Here is a 21,373-nt window from a genome sequence, read left to right as displayed (position 1 = left end):
GTGGCATATGAATAAACTGAAATTGTATACCTGAGTGGAGTTAGATAGTTGGTTTTTCCACGGCTCCTCTGCGCTGCTGGTCAGGTTTGTGCGGTTATGAGGTAGAGAGAGTGCGTTTCGCTGCAGGTAAGGCACGTTTCCATTACTTCCACTTTCTGTTATGTGATTATTGCCTATCAAAATAGTGTCTGTACTACCCAGCGTTCTTGCTGTGCTGCAGGGAATGGGGCCTGCTGGAAAGGGTCCATTAGCCATAGGCTGCCCTGGGCAGGCGGGACGGATTCCACGCTGAGCGACATTAGGCACTCTGGTTAGAGCAACCTGCGGCTGCTGACCAGAGACAGAGTTTGTAGGCAGTGATGAATCAGCTGTTGGCCCATTAGGAATTCCAGTAGATCGTACCTGTGCAACTCCTGTTTGTCTCATCTAGTGGAAGATGAAAAAGCACAAGAACATCAGCTGCAGAATTTAAGAAGTAAAAAACGTACAAGGTTTGTGCACCTTATTGCATGGTTCAACTGCAATTTTATACTGATTTTAAGATCTTCCCAGTTGCTTTTGAGAAATAAGAGGACTGTCATGCTCATAAATGCACAGAGCGAATTTTAAGGTAAAGGTATCAGCACACTTTTCTTCTAGACCCTTCAGTTTGACTGTTAGCATTTTACTGCTAAAGTTGGACACAGAGAGAGAGAAGTTAACAATGAGAGGAGAAGAGATATGCTGTAATACGGCTTACTACAACTAAGTATTTTTCAAGTAAGACTGCTTTTAGATGTGCCCACTCACTTTATGTTTGAAAGTGGGGCTTGAAAACTTTTACATTATCTGGTAGCCCTATAATAAAACATAGTTAAACCCATTACGTTTCAAGCAGTAAACCATAATTACACTTTATACAAAAAACCTGACTTAATGTAACGCAGTAAAGGGCAGGAGAACTCTGTACAATAGAAATTCTTCAGAATTCAAGAAACACAACAGACACCATTACTGACAAAAGTTCTGTAGAAGAGAAAAATATTTTTGTTCTCACCTGCTGGTGTTGCTGCATCAAGACAAACTGACTCTCCAGCTGTTCCAGCATAAGTTTCTGTGCTGGATTTAGATTATTTCGGTTTGCACGCAGCTGTTCCAAGTGCTGAAAAAACAGCAGTACATTTCAGAAACATTAAAATTGCATGTGCTTTTTAATAACTTTCTTGCATATAATGCTAAAAATTATCCTCGAAGACAAGACTTGGAAAGCTGAAAACATGATTGAGATTTCTGTTGCAGACTTAAACATTTTTCCATACGCTATTATGTAACCAAACCTTATTACTAGTTACTAAAACTAAAGAGACTTGCTAAATTATTTGAGCGTATAAATATTATCACCACACTAAAATTAAGTGTACTGGTACTGTGAAAGAAAACTACATTCAAGTATGATTACACAGAATTCTTATTATCATTATGTATGTTTTAACACTTTTTTTATACTGTGATACTCTTTTATTAATACTGTTCAGCATGAAGCAAATTCAACCTATAGTCACATTAAAAAAATAAAAAAAAAACACAACAGAAAACCATACAATTACAGAAAATATCTTAATTTATGATACTGAACTCCTTTGCAACTGATAAAATTACCAAAAAAGCTGATCTTTACCCATTTTAAACTAGTCAACACACACCATCATTCTGCCAGTAAGCCAGCTGCTGTTAAGTGGCATGACATAAATGCTGAAACTGTGGAACACAAAAGCACTATCTGAGAAGGAAGGGGTGTATGTGGAAAGGAGTGCAAAAGCTGTGGTATGCAAAAGGTGACATACATTTTTCTTGATTGCTTTTAAATACGAAGCTACTTCACATCATTGTAAATAAATCCTTTAAACCCCCCCACACACACACAAAAAAAACCAAACCAGAAACCAAACCCTAAACAGAAAACAACAAACAAACCAAACCAAGCCTCACCAAAACCAAACACAAATCAGGTTTTAGCTCCTTTCAGGTCTGCATGCATTATTTTTCTACATCCTTCTCCTCTCCTTTCCTTTGATTATGCTGTATTAGTAATACATAAATGGAACTGAACTATGAGTATTTAAAATAAAGTGTAGTTCATTCTGCTTTGAACAACTGTATTTGCAAACTATCACCTAAAAAAAAAAAATAATCCAACTTAGGCAACAGGAATAAGAAAGACTGACATAGCACATATGTCAGCAGATATAAGACTGCGCTTCTCTCCAGTGCTATGGGTGCAGAGGCTTTGCGAGCACCACTGTTCCTGCTGCCCACCAATTCTGAGAAACCAACACACCCATCCCTCCTCCACTAGCATGTTGCAGCCCCGGCAGCTACTGTGGGACCATAGCCCTTCCCCCTTCTGCTTCTGTCAGCTGAGACACTTGGTGTGTGTTACTGTCCTGATTTGAGGTAGAACAGAACTGATTTCCTTTTCAATAATTTTACCATAACCATCCAGTCTCTGAGATGCCACTTTTAAAAGGCTGAATTAGAAAATATAATAAAGGTTTTATTCACCCTTGTCTTGCATCGTATCTTTTTGGCTTTCCTATTCATACATACTGGAACCTTGTTGAGCTATTGCCAGCAAATACAGTATATCGTACTTAGAGAAGCCTATTTAGATACTGCTTAGAGGTTAAAGTTGGATCTGGAAAAAGGTGAAACTAAAAAGGGAGGAAAGTAGTAGGATATAAAATAAGCAGAGAGAAATAATGAGAATGCATGAAGAGAGACACAGAAAATGATTAGGGAGAACCAAATAATAAAGCCAATATTGTTCAGATAGAGAAACAGCTGAAGAACTATATTAGAGTTGAGGGGAACACTGCTCAGCCAATCAGAATGCCTTCTGTTGCTGCACTGTGTTCCCTTTATTATTTTTCCTTGCATCCAAAGCAGTATCTGTAATACATGAGTAAGAGTCTCCAGCTAGGCCTGATCTTCATAATATGGAATTCCTGCTGAAGCTCCCTACAAGCCCTAATGAGCTGAAGAGACAACAAAACATTGTAACAAAAAAAAGACCTGAAACAATATTTCAAAAATAAAATCTAGCATGTCATATAAACATATTAGATGACATGAAATCTGGTACTGCTTTTGTGTATTTTATTTGAGTATTTGCAGAATGTGCATGTTTGTTTACGCAATTTGATACAAGCAGCTACCTCAGAGGAAAAAGAGGATATTACAATACTTCAACTCCTTCGATATCCCCCCTCATCACAGCAAGGAGCAAAATTCACTTAGCACAGAAGTGTGCCAATTTGCATATCTATCTTTAAAACATCATAAGAAAAAAGAATCACTGTATGTTCTTACTTTATAAATTATAAAATTCATACAATGTAAGTGCTCAGTTTCTGCTAGAGACCATTTATTTTATTACAGAACTAATCTCACATGGAGAACCATAAATATTAGCACAACTTGAATTACACTGTGGGAAATATTTGGGAAGTATTTCACATTGAATTTCAGAAATTTGAAACCAAAAACCATTCCAGATTTATTTTCTTAAAAGGAAGAAAGAAACAAAAAAAATACACAAAGCTTCTAAGATATTCAACATACTTACCTGTAATTTCTGTGGTGTCAAGCACCAAGAATGAATTTGTTGCTGTACAGGAGGATGTGACACTGTATGGCCACCGCTCCAAACATCTGAAGTATTCTGAGAGAAAATATTACATTAAAATGCATGACTATACAAGGGTCAACATAATTTCTTTTACTATCTAGATTTTACCTTAGTTATGAAAGAACTAGTCATTGTTTCAAGAATAACAATATAAACAAATAACATACTAAAACATGTCAAGTCTCATTCTACCATTCCCATACAGTATCAGAGTAGTCAGAGGAAAAACTTAAACGATATCTAATATCATAACAAGAAACAATCAAATCAAATTATGTAATTAACTTAAACGTACACTACTTTTAAAACTGGATACTTTATCTACTGTAACACTATTACATGATGATGAAACACTTGAATTCTAAATATAAGCAAAGGCAATAGACAGGATGACATGATCGTCTCCCTCTCTATCTATCATTAGACTATGATTGTACTTTTTCACTTATACAACTATGATTGTAGTATAGTGCCACCGATCTGCATTGCCCTTATGCACTTCCTGTCTGAACTGTAACCTGATTAAACACATCACTGAAAAATGTCTTTTAAAATTCCTAAAAACATTCCCCACCTTGATGCCAAAGGATCAAAATTCACAGCACAAATTCTGTGCATGCTGCATTATTTCAATGCATATCTCCATATAATTTTGGTAGGGGGCTCTTTAGTTCATCAGAATATATACCTTTGTTGGACTAGATGTTCTTTTCCTCTTGGCAGGACTGGTCAGGTCATCTACTTGGCTAGAAGGAATCATGTGTAGTGGCAAGGATTGCTGTGAAATTGGTGTTTGAGTGAGGCCTAGTACAGGTTCAGTATTTGGATGATGAGGTTTACAAGCCTAAGAATCACAGAAGGAAGACAAAAATATGGTTCTATATATTCTTAATTCTTTCCTTTAAATTATATATTTTAACAGCCCACATATATTAAAAGGGCCGAGTAGATATTCTGAAGCTGATCTCAATAACTGAAAAATCAGTTTCCATATGGTCATCAATGGAGGAATGTGTACCTTTCATGGGATTATTAAACCACTGCAGCATTTCTACTTAAGATGAAATCTTTTAAAATCATGAAAATCCACAAAGGTTCTAAATTGGTACCCCCATATTTCTCCCATATTATAGGGAGCTTCTTGATCTAATATCCCTTTGCAAATAAATCAAAGGCTTTTTATTAATAAAAGCCAGTCCTGTGCTCAATAAAATAAGCTTGACCACTACCGATTGTAAAGAACCCTTAAAGCTGGGCACCTGCAGAACATAACCCAACTTCTCACCTGCTGTGCTGTGTTCATGGCACCCTGCCTGGAGGTAAGCTCTGCGGGGATTGGTAGGCTCCATGCCTCCTCAATACTAGGAAGTAATTTAGTTTTATTCTGTAGACTACCTTGTGGAAGGTTACACAACTGAGCCTAGGAAAAATTATGTAAAAAGCAAATTTAACACAAGCCTACTTTAGTAAGAGCAAGTCCATGAAATCTTCCTAAATGCTGTAGCTAATTATGTCTTAAAGAGAGGACAGATTTAAAATTTGGGGTTTTAGAAAGGTGCTAAGTATAAAGAGGGTAACCAGAATATAAACCTTTGTGAGAATCAGAACAAAGATGAGCTCTGGATTCAGAGGTCTCATAATTCCTTTTTTCTGAAATTGCAAACAAGAGTGAAAGATAGCGTGTGTGTATTCTCTCTATATGTTATGAGAACTTAAAAACGTAGACAATACAAAGAAAAAAGCAAAGTGATGTAAAACAGTATGCTTTGATTAAATGTGCAAAATAGGGTTTATAAGGAATTAAGTTTCACTTAAAAATGAAGAAATAAAATATTACAGGCTATGATATGCTTACAATACACATGAAAACAGGTTATACACACCACAAACAATTGCAAGTTAAGCTTGTATGTTACTTCTCCCCTCCCCTCTGCTCTGTATTTTGGAAGACTATTTCCCGCTTCTTAAAACGTTCGTTTTACCTGTAAATACTTTATCCGTGCTGCAAGTGCAGAGGTATTACTACAATTTTTGCTCCTAGTTGCATTTAAGTAGCATTTAATGGCATCCTGAGGCTGGTTACAGGACTCATAGAGTGTGCCTAGGTCCATCCAGGCTGCAGCATGGCCATGGTCCAATTGTACAGCACAGATATAGGCCTGTAAAGCATCCATAGGCTGATTTTGCTGTTGATACAGCACACTGAATAGAAAGATTAGTGAAGTTGAGAATTAATAACAAAGTCAAAATACAAACAAGTCAAATATACACCACCACCCGCCCCGAAACCCTTAATAAACTTTGCTATTATATAAACCACCGTAATAAGCATAAACAACAAATAAAATCTTAACATGTAAAGCTCATATACTTAGTGCATTCAGTATTTTAAAAAATTCGAGAAAGTAAATATAAATTTTTTATTTAAACTTCAAATCAGACAAGTCTGACAACATGAAGGTATAAATAAAAAAGCTTTATTGTCCCTTTGAGAACACAAGAGAGTTAAAAAGCTGATATTCTTTATTTACATATATTAGCATTGAATTATATCACTGTATTACCCTGAATCATCCTTACCCTATAGAACACCATGTATCTGCACTTGCTTCTGATTTATCAATAGATTGCCTATAAGATATAAAGGCATCCTGAACTTTCCCAATACTTGAATAGCACCTGGGAGAAGAAAAAAAGAACTTTGGTAATATTTATAGAAGGTAATTATTGAGGATGGCTTACCAAGACTGATCTGATAAATGTTTTGTCATACAAATACACACTCATCTAGATGAATGCAAAACATCTGCCGTTTCAGAACGCCAGGCATAATCAGACTCAAACATCTTAATCAACATGTATTACTAACTATTTCTTTGAGAAGTACACCAAAACTGCTTAAACCCCAGCTCACTGCTTTTGTAAGAAAGACTCATAGCATATTTTAAAGACTTATATTTCTTTCATTTGTGGTAACTTATCAGTCAGTAAGTACAATATTTATCTACAGACAGCATTATAAAGAAACAATTAAGTTACCTATTTCATCAAACACATGGTTATGAAACTTCGTGTTCTACAAGAAGTGTTTCGGAATTATTAAGAGATATTGACCAACTCAATCAGGATGGTTCTTGATTGCCCAGGAAGCTTTTTATGTGCATTTCTCACATCTCAATAAGATTTCAAGTAATGAACAACAACAATGTTAAGTTTTACTGCATATATAGAGCATGAATTTTTGTAAAAAATCTTGCTGTTCTGGATTTTTTCACAATTTCTTAGTTGAATATTTTTCACATACAAATTCAAATGTATTCTGGCATTATAAACAGAAATATCAGAACTTTAAAGAGAACTACAATTATACCACAGGGAATAACACCTACCTTTTTAAAATTAAAAGCTTCAAATAAATACAATACTAAAAATATAAATATCTTTACTAGTTTAATCTACAATAGCTCTGCTTCTTATATTGTTTGTAGTTAAGTTTTCCTGTTGGAAAAAGAACCGACAACTTTCAAAACACATAAATAACAACAGAAAATTTATTCTAGTAAAAAATAAAACCCAAGCAGAACTGTCCAGGCAAAGGTTTGTCAACCATGCTACTCTCTCTCATGTATTCTTGAAGCATACTACAAGAGGAATACAATAAAATCTAGCAGTACTTTGCCTAAAAACATCCATTAAGTCTGAATACAATGTTTCAGAAGATCATTTTAATCACAATCTAACCCAATTTCCAATAGACATGTTTCAATCTGTCTGCTTATCAGATACATGAAGACTTTGATTAGGATAGCACTAACATTAATTACCCAACGAAACTTAAAATGGGGTGATGGATTTTTTTCAGTGCGGGAGGCGGGTGGTAGTGGTGTGTTTTTGAAAGGTACCTTTAAACTGCCTTGCTATCCAGTTTGGACAACCAGCAGAGGAAGGAATAATACAGTGGAACACACGTGGAGGGAAAAAAGAGGAAGAACAAATGCACAACTCTGTAACCCTGTTCCCTTCCTCTTCTCCTGCCCTTGTATGGACTGGAGGAATGGGGCACAGAAAGGACCACTAGATTTCCGCCCCCCCCATTTCCTGCATTTCTCCCCCTTGTTTGTGTGGTCGTAGGTTTCACTCTAACTACATGAAAGCTGTGGCACGGTAGGAGCAGGAATACGGCAGCTGGGCACACACCCTTCATGGAGCCCTGGCTCCATCCTGCTGCTGCGTAAGCACTCAACTACCTCAAGGCACATGCAACGGGACTGCTGAGCTAAAAACATGACTTTAGCCCAGTGGGTGATAACATGAGCCAGATGATCATGAACCAAATGAACCAAAGTTCATTTCCCCTTTTCCCTCCACACCTGCTCTAGCCCTCTGCCCTTCACACTCAGTGCTGGTGTTCCTCCCTCAGCCTGCAGACAGCTGGTCCAAGAGGCCTGTCTTACAGGAACAGCTGGAAGAATATAATTAGGATGACAAAAACAAAAGCAGGTTCCAGTTGTATGTGACCAGAACCTCCAAGAAAGTCAGCTGGAAGGTACTGAGGTTAGGATTTGATTTTTGCATAATTCCTTTCAAATGTATTTCTGAACAGAACTGACTTGTTCACATAGGACTTGAACTGCCCTCAAAGCTTTCTCCAAAACCTTATTATTTCAAGAGTTACTACTGGTTTGCTTAGAGTACTCTATTTCCTTAAAAAGGAGACCAAGAAGACTCATCAAATTTATACGATTTACATCTTAGTAGGTTAGTTAGTTTTCAAGTAAGAAATACTGTCTCATAGTACAGAATAATTACAACACTTAAATAGATATTAGAATGGATTAATCTGAGCTATCTTGGCCTAATATTTAGTTGCAATATATGCTGTTTATAAATGGATGTATACCTGGGAAAATATTTGTATTTTAGTGCAAAAATTGATTAAAATTAGAAGGGAGATTCTGAGAACATACAAAGAATTATGAAAAAGGTATGAAGAAAAGTAACAACATTTACAGAGAAGTTACCAACAAAAAAAAAGGGAAGAAAAAAAAAAAAAGAACAGAAAATGTGGTAGGAGGAAGAACAGGTAAAACCAGGCAGGGCAGACTAAGATTACTGTAAATGTGTAGACTGAATAATAACTACAAAAAAAGCAGGACCACCTGGGTAACATACTTCTTTTCAACTTCTAATCTATATTCATCCCAAATATGTTAGCACCTTGTCTTTTTATACACTTTCTATAAACCTAGACTTCAGCAGAAACATACATCCTTTCCCTTTATTTTTCCTCTGTAAGTATTAAGAAGAAAAACAATGTAAGATACTCAAAATAATGAGTACCCTCAATGAATTTACAGTGTCTATAAAGTCATTTCTCACCTTCCAAGGAAATACCAGGATTGACCAGAATTTGGATCTGCTTCTAGAGATTTCTGGAGATACTGTATAGCATAGCTTTCCTTGGTTGCCTTGTCTCCAAGCTGATCCACGGTGTGATGCATCCAGCCTACAAAAAGAATCCATAAATGGCAAAGTGAAATTCCCCAAGACCATTTAACACTTTGGCACAGCAGGATATTCATTGCATTAGTTCCTCTTTAAAAAAGGGATATCAAACAATAATATCACTTACATATAATTTTATGAATTAAACTTCTAAAAATTTTAAAGTTCTATACTAAAATTACAGGTCAAAAGGACCTTAAGTCAAAATTACTTTCAGGTATTTTTAAGCATTTTTTTTGTTTAAATAATTTTCTATGAGGTTAGTTGCACAATTATGAACTGCTCAATCTTCTACTATAAAAAGTTAATCTGAAAATGTTACATCTTTCCACCTCCGAACATAGATACCTTCCCTGTCATTGTGAAAAATGCCACCATTCTCCCTGTATACACACCCATTATCTGTATATTATGTTCTGTTCACTCCTTTTCTTCTAAATCCTCATATTTATGCCGTATCTACATTTGGACAATTCCCCAACAACATCAGTAAGAACTTTTGAATCTCCACTTATCTTTCTTACATTGTCTTTTCATCTCCATTCCTACAACATCCTTTCTGTTCACCTTGACAAACACAATCACCTCTCATCTACATAACAAATTCTGCTCAAAAGATTCTTTTATTTCCTCATCTAACCACACATCGTTTTCTTTCAAATGCCTTTTTTTCTTTCATTACATTAGACAAATTATTCACCCCCACTTTAAAGGCCTCCCACAATCCATACTCCCCTATCATCATTTACATGCTCTAGCACTGATGCCAGGCTGGGCTACCATTCAAATAAAGCACCTTCATCATCTTCTCAAGCTGCTCCTCATCTGCCCCTATGCTTAGATGGTATTCCTTTAAGCAGCCACAAAATCATCTCACTGTTAATACCATGAGTACAAGGAAATCCTTTGTAGCAGGCAGCTGGCTTGCTGAAATCACTACATAACACACTGGTCAACAATCTCTTGCTGTTTAAGCTCCATGTATTTGTCTAACAATCCACTGCTTTTCAGCCAACATTTGTAAAATAAAAGATGTGACAACAGATTGTCCCTATGTTTTTACGGTGTCCCACCCATAAACAGTCCCTTGTGGAACACCATGATACCAATTTCATAAAACATCCAAGGTTTGTATACAGCTTTAGTTACCTACAGAGTTGTACACACAACCTGCCCTAAATGTCCATTTAAAACCTCCATCAACTAAACTTCAGCACCCTAAGCTTATCCTTTTTAATACAGTCAAACCACATGAACAGGTAATACCACTCAAAAAATCCAGATCAGATTCTGATCTCATCTGAAACGCTACACAAAGTGGACAAGGCTGAGAACTGAACTGATGAGTATTTGCAGCCTTACTTCACTCTCTGTAATTAGAATATACCTTAAAAATTTTTCATTCTACCTGTTCTATACAGCTTATTTTTTATTCCACAGGCTTATAGTTTGTTAACAGTAGCAGCGACACTTTTGCAAATGAAGGGTAAATTTCCAAGCTTTAAAAAAGGCAGCCTAAAAGAAAATTGTATCTATTGAACAACATTTGCCTAAGGTGTTTTAAGAACTATCAGTTAGAAACTGCAGTCAGAAGCAGAAGTCTGAATATTTCATGGGCTGGAAGAAATGTCAGGTCAGGAGCCAAGTAGTTACAGTGCTGAAAAAAAGACTACTTTATCTTGTCTGAAGATGAACCAAGATAAAACCCTACCCATCATTAAAAAAAAGGAAAAAAACCCCAATGATTTTTGCAGAGACACATAGCATTCACAGCTTTCTCTTACGGACTTCATAAACAAGCTATGATTTTGATTCAAATCCCAAGTCACTGAAGTTCTTAAGCATACAGAAAATACTCATGCTTTAAGAAAAAAAAGGCTTATGTGAGGGTGGCTATCAGAATGCACCTGTCTAACTGTACATTAAGGATAAAGGTACCGGGTGGTGCAGTGCCAGGGAAAGTCTGAGATAAGGTAATAGTTCAGGGATTATAAACAAGGTTTAAAAAAAAAAAAAAAAAAGGACATTAAACAACTTCCAGAATCTTTGGAAATGTTGTGTGGCAATGCCTATTTTCTGTTTCATCAGAACCTTGCTGGGCTGAAAGATAATATATGTCTTCAGAAGATCTTTACTGAGATACACTGATAAAAAGAAATAATATGCTTCTAGGAGACAGAAACGAGAACTAGCAATCCCTAGTGCTGAAACAAGGGTTACTTCCCCATTTTATCTTCCTCTGCAGGGAGGTAAAAAGGGCAGAAAGCAAAACAGAGGGTGAGGGAGAACAGACATAAGTTTTCCACTAGAATAGCAGAGGTAAAGGAAACTGGACGTCTCTTCTCCTCATGCATAAAAGGAAGGTCATTTAGAAAGACGGCAATGGAGAAACCCTGGTAAGCTGTGCAGTTCCCATTTGCAAGACCTAACTCAAATTCTCAAGTAGCATAGCGACTACTCTTCCACTCTTGGGACATTTTTAACATAATAAACAAAAGCCCAGATTTTGTCCATGCTTCACAGATATTCCACACTCTCTTCCAGGTCTTTACAATCTAATTTCTAACAAATCACTGTGTTGCTTCAGGAAGAGAATGTGGCTAGCCTAGCTCATGCTGCAGGCTTTTTTTATGCTGATCAATCACTCTCACGCTGAACTTGTGGCAACTGCTTTTTCCCCAACAAACACCATCATCTCAGTCTCTGAAGAGATGAGCCTATTCCCCATTTTAGCATCTCATGATGCCTCACCCAATTACGTGGACACCCGTAGGAATGCCCCTAGCCAAAAATCATTGGGAGAATGCTTTGGGAATCTCTAAGCAGATGCTTACGGTGTTCTTACACTCTTTCTTATGCAACTGCTGAGTACAATTGGAGAAAGAATACCATAACAGATTTGATCTTCACTGTAATTAATTTAATGTAATTTTAGGTAAAGCGGTGAAAAGAACTGTTGTCTGGAAAGCAAATGAAATGGCACAAAGGAAGAAACAACCTGCTCTTATCCAGCTGTACCGATCTTACTGTTACCTCTACCTGAACTAGCCAGCATGTATTAGCTTAAACAGATATCTATTTACCCAAGAATCACAGGGTTCTCCTCCACATTGACCTGCTTTGGAAACCAGCAACAAGAGCAAAGATTTTAAAAATTGTCCCACAAAACATCTAAACTTGCCTAAATTTCAAATCAATAAACATTAACTAGCTAAGAAAAATAAACAAAAGATATTTTCAAGCCAAAACGATGTAGTTAAAAAAAAAAAAAAAAAAAGAGTTCAATGTAGAAATAGAAATATATTTTGACTGGGTTTTGCCAGTAGCATTCTGGCAGATGGGAGGTATTTTCTATTATTTTTTCTAAGCAGCCATGCAGTGCACCACCCAGACTATGTTTCCTGAGGAGGTGTTTCTATTACCAGCTGCTGGAGACTAAATATGCGATAAACACTATACTCAGATAAATACCACTGTAACAGCGAAGAGCAAAAGAAATGGTATTATTCCTTGAATGTTGCGGTTAAGACTACTCTGTCCTTTTCTCCACATAGAAGCTACCCACACTACAAAACTAGGCGACCTATGCTGATTGAATAAAGGAAGTTAATCCAGTTTTTAAACAGCAGCCAGTTCTCAAAGTCATTGTTCCTCTTGCTAGCACAGAGACCTGTGGTAGGATTTTACGAATACAACCACGCGCCTTTGCTTCTATTGTGGCAACATACATCAGAGCTGAAAAAGCACTGGTCAGCTATTTTGGGAAGCCTGTCTTCTGTTGATCATATGTATAGCTTTTCTGGATGAAACTGCTGACAACTTATACTTGGTGGGATAATACCAAGCTGAAAAATATTCAAAGGGGATATTGAAATGTCAGCAACACTGCCATGTGACAGCAAAAAGATCAGCACCTAGAGTCCTGAAGTGAACTCCTCCCAGCAGTTTCATGTGTGATTTCACACAGAGTAATCAAAAGCTAAAGAAGTTAGCCCACCCCAAATCCATACGCAACCTGCATTACAAAAAAAGAAAGCATTGTGGCCATAACTTAGTGCCAATTACTAATTTGAATTAAATGACCACTGTGTGAAGGGAGGAAAAAAAAATGGGCGTAAGCAGGCTAAATTAATATTTAGAATAATAAATTAGATGAAGTACATGGAGAAAGTGAATGAAGAAGTTTTGCACTGGGTTGAACAATTTTAACAAAATATTCTGGAAATACTTTTATAAGACATATAGGACAAAAGTAATTTCTTCTCATTAGAAAGTTTGGTCTAAAAATGATTTATCAGCTTTCTATAACTATGGAAGACGACAATTTCATTAAAAAATAATACTTTTTCTTCTTTTTATGTGGTTTCTTTTATGGAATCTGACGATAAACTTTTTACTCACAGAAATAGGTTTTCATTAGATACTATAATTAAAGAAAAGATAAATTTTTCATTTGCCATGTTCTTCTATTCTGCAACAGAGAAGAGTATTTTGGTTTACTGCATTTAGCCTGACTATTCAAGGCATGTTGTCAGAGGCAGAACAGAGAATACAGAATTCTAACTGCTGCACTCCTCCTCTGAAAGACTACCCCCTCATTGCCCAAAACCTGTAATGAACATACTGTAGCAAGTCTAAGAGCTTTTTAATTTTGTAAGTTTAATTAAAATCTTTTCCTCCTCTCTTATTTACTTAATTATCTACTGTTATACATTCTATTTTGGGTGAAAATCTCACGTATCATGCTCAGTGTCTAAGACTCATTTTGGAAATGGAGCCTTAAAAAACACTGCTGAAGGCGAAGATGGAAAAAAAGAAACACACAGGCAAATAGAAGTTAATTTTACATACCTAACTGCTGTAAGACAGTTGCTTTTACTTGTGCAGGAAGGTTTTCGATCTGCAAAAGCTGTTCATAAGCTTCCTTTGCAGAGTGATACTTTCTCTGCAAAAGGAAAAAAGTAAATGCATTAATCATAAAGCTTACAACAGATCACCAATAGCAACGATTTCACAGCACTGACAGCACACAAACACATTGACAAAAAATTCTAGAACTTTTTTTTTTTTTGCATACAGTGCATATGAAAGCCTTAATGAGTGACGTATATATGGTAAGAGAATAACTTTCATAAATATAGTATTTAAAATAAATTGGCTACTTAAAGTAATCAAGGGAAATTTGCAAATTATTGAATTTGGTCAACTCCTCATATATGCATTATGCTTCTCACACTAAAATGAATACGCTGTTTTTAAGGAGAATGCTTGAATGTGAGTCTACATCTGGAAAAACCCTACACAAATTCCTCCCAGGAAATTCATAACAGAAATGAAGATCATTAGTAATTGGTGGCTGGTATAATTTAGCGCCTCTCCTTCCCTTCAGTATATTTGAACCGCCTTTTCAACAAATTTGTTATCCTGATAAGAGTCCCACCATATGCAGAATTAAAACATATCCATGGACTATGCCTAGAGTGCCTAGAGAATGAAGGTATGTCATCTTATTATTTGCTATACAGTTTAAGTGTGCTTAAAGCATGGAAACATTCAGTTCTTAATTCCCTATGCCAACAGATCTTGATATAGAAAACATATTTTCCAGGCTAGGATGGTGGTCTTTATTGACTTCTGGAATAGTATGAGCCGTTTTGTATATATTAAAGGTTAAGACTTCTCGATAGATTAATTTTTCTTGTGATCATGTCGGCATTTCTCTTCGCATTACCCTAACAGTAATTGTTTAACAGTGAATGTATTTTAAATGCTTAATTCTTTTGTTCCTCATCTCCCACAAAACTCTAGAAGATATAAATGCTGAGGGTCTGTTGCCAAGAGTACTTTTTTTTTTTTTTTTAAACACTCTAAAAATTCTATACAATTTTTAAAGAAAAATATGTTTTCAGGTAATACAACATTAGGCTTCATTCTGGCAAATAGATGAAGAGCATACTAAAACAAATGGGGCCATCTAAATGCAAATGATAATGACAGTTACATTTGTTTTATGCAAAGAGGACACAGTACTGACTACTGGTGTTTTAAAAGGGACAACTGAGAAGACTCTAAACAATATAAACACCTTTTAGAAGTTAAAAATGTCATTAGGTTCTTGAGATTTCACAATCACAAAAGACAACTCTGTTGATTTTAAAACCTTATTCTAGTCAGGAAGAAAAATTAAAGCAGCAATTACATACTTTCAATTGGAACAAGGGGAAGTTGGTAGAAAAGATTTTAAATTGGTGTTCATGAAATGCAGACAACTGGTAAGAAAACAAATAATATAAATAAATAAAATATCCATGTCCAGCAAAATAAAAACAATCAGGAAAAAATTTTAAACCTAGCATTGGGAACAAAACTTGTAGTTTATGACTATGGAGAATAAGCAGATGAACAGAAGTTCGCTGTATAGCATGACAGCAGATGCAGCAGTCTGGATGTCAAACAGGTAAATATTAGTGCCTAATATTCACACTTTGAAAAAGATGCTTACACGCTTGGGAACATTCAGAAAGTCCTATTAAAATAGGGCACGTTTCCCATATCTAGAATATTTTCTACTTTTGTTATTTGTTGTATTATTTACCCCCTTTAGAAATCTGCCTACATGTACGCCATAAAATATTACAGAAAACTGTCATAATGATTACATTTGGTTTTATTTAGATATATTAATTCCAAAGATCCAAAGTCCTAGATGTTTGGCTGCATCATGAATGGTCTTAGAAATGGGAAGGGGGAGGGGAACCCAACACAACATCTTTCTTTGGACACCCTATAAGCTACCATCCTAAATAGACAGAGGGACTCACACTGCCACAGATGAAAGAATAGAAACTAGCATTAAACACCACGAAAAACCACTGCTAACTCTTATCAGCACCAGGTTATTCTCTTGTTCAGAGGCTGGCAACCCATCATTTAAACTCCAGTACTGTGAAGGTACATAATTAAGGAATGAATTAACTCTTTCATTAACTGCTAGACAGTAGATAGTTTTCAAATATATGGAGGGGTTCAGAAAACCGTAGAACTGTGTCCTTTAAAAGAAACCAAGCAACCAGCCTGCCTCCAAAAACACCTCTTTATTGTGTCAGAGGTAATATCCAGAATGAAGTCAAAACCCTAAGTTTCTCAAATTCCAGAAAAGAGGACACCCCTCACAACCAGAACAGGGAGGGAGACAAACCAAATCCAATAGCAGAACGCACTGAAACTTTTTTGCTCTGACTTGCGTTAAAATAAAGTTCCCGTTGCCTACAATTGTCACTTAGAAAGCATAGCTTAAGCACTTGTAACTTTGGTCACATAATTATATAAGGCACCTGGCATGGTGACCTGAGGTGTCCGACTTTCTATTTTACCCTAGCAGATCAAAAGAACTAAGGTGTTGAGGATGCTTTGTTATATAAACATGTCAGATGTGCTCCAATGCTCAGAATAAAATCTGGACAGTGCCCAGTTAAGAACTGTAATAGTCCATGAAGTTTCTTAATGGTGTTCTCGGGCGGGGGATTTCTGTCTTGTCATATACCTTTGCACCAGAAACATTCAAAAGAAAAATATCTTGTTTATCAAATTTATAAATTTTATTTATATACAAATACCTAGTCATTTTTCACCATTTCACAACTTTGTCAAGCTACTTTTCAACTGACTGAAAATGTAGTTTGTGTCTGTCATCCATTTTAATTTCAACAGTTTTTGTTTTCACGTCACATCCCTTCCTCAGTCATATAATACCTCTACACATGATAAAAGGGCATACAATCTTCATTATATGACCAGTCAGTCAAATTACAATATGTAATAGCTATTTCAGCAGATACTTGATTTTAATTTACTTATATTCTGGAAGCTCAGTAACTGTTCTTTAACTTCTCAGAAGATTCACCTAAAAAACTCTGTGGTAGGGTTTGATATAGAGTTAATAACACAGCTTTACGTGCTGTTTACCTCAGACCTCAAATGTTTCTGTCACATGTGTTCAGTTAAATTTGAAAATTTCATGTCAAATATACTTAGAAGGCACCTGGGCAACTGGCTAGACTTGACTGTGTGTGTGTATGTAAGAGAAACAATAGGTATACATACGAACTAAGAAACTACATATTTTTTATATCTATGTATAACTTTGTAAGTACATATATAATCTCATAAAAGAATTTTACTAAAGATTATGTTTAGGGTTTTTTTTGCACTCAATTTGGGAGACTAGTAAATATGTAAGTTTATTGAAATAGCTACTCCATTTTATAGCATGACAGTCCACATAAAAATACTTTTAATTTAGCCAAAGCAAATAAAGTTTCTTCAGTGATTGGAGACATAAACCTAACTTTACAAAAGCATCTACAATCTGAATTCCACAGACTGATTACATCATGTAGTTAGAAACTCAACCACACTTTTTAAAAAGGAGCTTAAAGCTTACCTGGATTTCATATAAGTGGGCGATGTGAAACTGAACTGTAAGAGTGGGAAAATCAAAATTATTAGTTTTAACACATGACAACTACAATTGCAATGTTTTTTCAAGTGAGGGATAAACAGCGTTTCAAATTTATCAGTGCAAAACCAAGATAAATTACATTTTGAAGATTAAAAAAAAGTATTTGTTTACATTGATATTTTATGCTTAATATAACAGAACTGACAGAGAATGAATATCTATCCTAACAAAGCATTAAGACTGCAAACAGATATTGCAGAAAGGCAGTCCACGGATTTTATTTGTATTCTGAAATGCAGAGTCCATTAACCTTTCAGTAAACTTAGCAATGAAGCCTCTTTAAGCAGAGATGCACAAGAAGAGAATGCAGGTAATATTTTCTGTACATAACTGAGTTATAAATAAAGATTTACTTTTTATTTTCATTCGACTGCCAAGGGACAGACTAGCTAGGTTACAGAACAGAAAATTAAATTATACACTGCCAGCTTTATACAGGATCTTAAACGTAGGGGGTTTTTTGTTTCCTTTTTTGGAATTGTCCTTCCCCTGTTAAATTGAACTAAAAGCGTTAATTACAGATGGTATTCTGATATTTACTGTAAAGCATCTTAAATTCCTCATATGAATTGCACTGAATGCCATAATACTACTAGCAGCTCTTGGAGGCAAGAAAATTGCTAGCTGCAGAAAGAAAATGAAAGCTGTTCAAGAGTAAAAGCAGAGGGAAAATTATCCTCATGCTGTTCAAATGATTAAAGAAAAGGTGAAGTGGCTGATCTCTAAGGCTTGATAACTGCTAACCTAGACTAGCCATCAACTGGTAGATAGATAAAGCTAGTCGAGATAAGAGTAATCCTTACTCTGATTTGATGAGGAAGGAAAAATTCCTTTGAGACAGACTTCTGCATGTTCTCGAGGACTACAAGTAAGAAGATACCTGTGTTTGAGCCAAGCTCAATTATTTCTATCACACAGATTTCTTTCTCTTGAAGCTACAGAACAGTGTGACACAGAGGTTTATACAGGTAATTTGGAGTTCCAGGGTTTCTCTCTGGGTCATAAGGGAGGGGAAAAGCTCCCTTTGTGCACTGCTTTGTCCTTCACTATAAAGAAGGTAGCCTAGTGCACTTCAGAAACCAGGTCATAATGAAATGCATAATCTAAAGTTTTAATAAAGTTTTTGTGTTCCTTGCTAAACAGCACATAACACACCCATTATCATCAAACTTCACTCTATACTGATGAAAGAAAAAAAACCTGCTTTTGTTTTGGGAGTTCGTTATCTAAAAAAAAAAAAAAAAATCTTTTCTTTTTTTCCCCCCTCGTAGCAAAACCCCTTCAGTGTGAAGCTACAAAAGGAAGCCATGCCATGCAGGGGAAAGAAATTAAAGGTGTCACATCAGAGACTGCCTAAACAGAAAGACACGTTTTAGTACTCAAACGCTTCTGCTAGGAACACGCTCACTATAATGCTGTTATTCACCCAACCTTTAGAAATGCAAAGGATAGGACTAAGGCAATTTCAAGCATTTATGTGATGGTACCCAACACCATGGGTCAGAGTGCACGGTTCTCCTTCCTCTAAGTAGTACAGGAGAACCTGACAAAGTATCTCTCTCATTCCTCTTCACTCACTTCCTTTGGGTTTGTCAAGCACCATGCCCAAGGCCACGGGGCAATGACGCCTTTACGTGGGGCCATACCTCTACATAAATCTGGGGGCAGTGGGGACTATGAGTGAAAGGTTAGGAAAATCTTACAAAAATTCAGAGATACACTGAAAACTGATAAAGTTAGCGAGAAGTAATATGAACTAACATGCAATATAATAAAGAATCACATATCTGGGAGAAAACAATAAAAGCCTATTGACTTAGGAAGAATTATGAAAATAATTTTACAAAATTATCTGTGCCCGCTCCAGCTTTAGAGAAGACCTTGTAGCACAGCTGGCTCCTTAGTACCAATACAGCCATCAGTTTCACCCACGTAAACAAACCCCCTTTCATTACCCTTGCTGATCGAATATTCACAATTCCACCCAGCTCTGAATTAAAGAAATACAAAAATGTTTCTAAATACTTTAGCCAGTGCTTCTGAAGCTAGACTTCGGAGGTAACTTAAGCTCAACACCAAGAGCAGCATGAAGGTACCTTAAAAACTGAGGGAGTAATTTCATTCACAACTGTCTGCCTTTTAATTCTTACAGCTGCCAAAACATGCAGGAATATACACTTATTCCTGCATACAAATCCACTAACTATGGACAAATACCTGCAGGATGCTGCGTAACACCCTACAGTATATATTGCATATGATAGATCATATTACACTAAAAGATTAATGTGTTCAACTACAGACTAACATATAGTTGGCACCTAATAAAGCCAATTTCATTTTGTACTTTTTCTTAATTCAAAAGCACACGACTGATGCTGAATTTTAGATCTATAAATTTAAATGGCATTAAATGATCACCGAAAAAATGACAGATTACCAAGACGCCACAAATTTTTAAATAATTACTATTAAATGTGTGCCATGGCAAAAGCACTATGTTTATAAATAAAAAAATAAATAAATGAACAGTCAAATAGTACATTTCCTCCAGAAATCAAGTCTTCAGAGCAATTAATAAACTAAGTCTCAATTTTTACTTATTCCATTTACTAAACCGATCCATAATGCCGCTGGAATATCTGTCTCTATTAACAGATGGAGACAGGTTTTGTAGTCTCCCTCTCTCAGTACTCATTGTTCTGATTTTGAAGGATTGTGGCATTAAAAATTGATACAGTTGTGAGCATAACACTTAAAAAAAACAACTGAAACAAAATAAATGGAAATACTCATAGGTTACTTACTTTCAGCATTAGACAAAGTGCAGGGATTGCAGTCAATCAAAGCTAACTGAAAATGCTGGGAAAAAAAATAAGAATTATTTTTCAAACAACATAATGCTACCACTGTGGCAAATTACTAAGAATAAATCAATTTTGTACTTAAAAAATCAATACTGCATTTTACCATGTGTCTTAAGAGTTAATTTTCACTTTCTGTTCAACTGTTTGCTAAAGGAAAGTTTTTTATTGCAGAATCAGCAATGCGTCTAGTAATGTAAGATGGCAACAAACATATTCACAGAATAATTGGGATGGCATCTGGAAGAATGATTTGACCATCGAATGAATGGTTAAAATGGGAAGATCAAGTTTTCCTCAGAATACACAACTGGGAATATAGTCATACTAATTAGCTCACGGAGATAAAATGTTGAAGCTCTCAATTTGTCTACCTAGAAAAATAGCATACTCTTCCTCCAGACTGAGTGATTTGAAGCCTTTTTAAAAAATTGATCTCTTGTCAAAAAGCGCTTAAAATGAATACCTTTGCATTAAAACACGAGTTCATAAGTTCTTACATCCTCTCCTCCAGATATTAAGATAACTTCAGTTAAACATTAGAACTTGTTTATTTTTTACTAACTTTTCCTCAAGAGATAACGAAAAATATCTTTTAAAACATCTTTGCATTCTGAACTTCCGAGCCGAGTATTTCATTCTTCTAGAAAGAAGGTCACACAAGCAGAGCAATGAAGCCTGCCTGCCAGCAAGCCTGGATGTGACCAATCATTTCACAAGTGTCATGCTAATTAGTGATCACTATTTACAGTTTGAAACGCAACCAAGTGTGTTAAAATGAATGGAACAGGCATACAAACTCAAGTGCCTCTGAAC

The 21,373-nt window shown here is 35.8% G+C and overlaps 1 protein-coding gene across 13 annotated transcripts in view; it reads right to left on the bottom strand.

The window, feature by feature from the left end:
- Positions 1 to 21,373, bottom strand: part of KDM6A (lysine demethylase 6A) — a 161,073-nt gene that overhangs the window by 41,945 nt on the left and 97,755 nt on the right. For 7 of the 13 annotated variants that reach the window (XR_010072296.1, XM_063344335.1, XM_063344349.1 and 4 more), the window contains 11 exons: positions 20,501 to 20,555; positions 17,616 to 17,650; positions 14,024 to 14,117; positions 9,047 to 9,173; positions 6,248 to 6,346; positions 5,650 to 5,869; positions 4,953 to 5,087; positions 4,356 to 4,511; positions 3,605 to 3,700; positions 1,037 to 1,141; positions 31 to 426 (listed from right to left, as the gene is read on the bottom strand). Coding sequence is in view for 12 of the 13 variants with exons in the window: in XM_063344335.1 (XP_063200405.1) it covers positions 31 to 426; positions 1,037 to 1,141; positions 3,605 to 3,700; positions 4,356 to 4,511; positions 4,953 to 5,087; positions 5,650 to 5,869; positions 6,248 to 6,346; positions 9,047 to 9,173; positions 14,024 to 14,117; positions 17,616 to 17,650; positions 20,501 to 20,555 (1,518 nt within the window). In the remaining variant the exon portion in view is untranslated. The remainder of the gene's footprint in view (positions 1 to 30; positions 427 to 1,036; positions 1,142 to 3,604; positions 3,701 to 4,355; positions 4,512 to 4,952; positions 5,088 to 5,649; positions 5,870 to 6,247; positions 6,347 to 9,046; positions 9,174 to 14,023; positions 14,118 to 17,615; positions 17,651 to 20,500; positions 20,556 to 21,373) is intronic. The other 6 variants (XM_063344385.1, XM_063344403.1, XM_063344377.1 and 3 more) reach the window with 3 other exon arrangements.

Source organism: Chroicocephalus ridibundus, chromosome 1 (genome assembly GCF_963924245.1).
Source record: "Chroicocephalus ridibundus chromosome 1, bChrRid1.1, whole genome shotgun sequence".
NCBI classification, from domain to species: domain Eukaryota; kingdom Metazoa; phylum Chordata; class Aves; order Charadriiformes; family Laridae; genus Chroicocephalus; species Chroicocephalus ridibundus.
The sequence above is the reverse complement of the archived record's forward strand: the minus strand, read 5'-3'. Positions and strand labels throughout refer to the sequence as shown.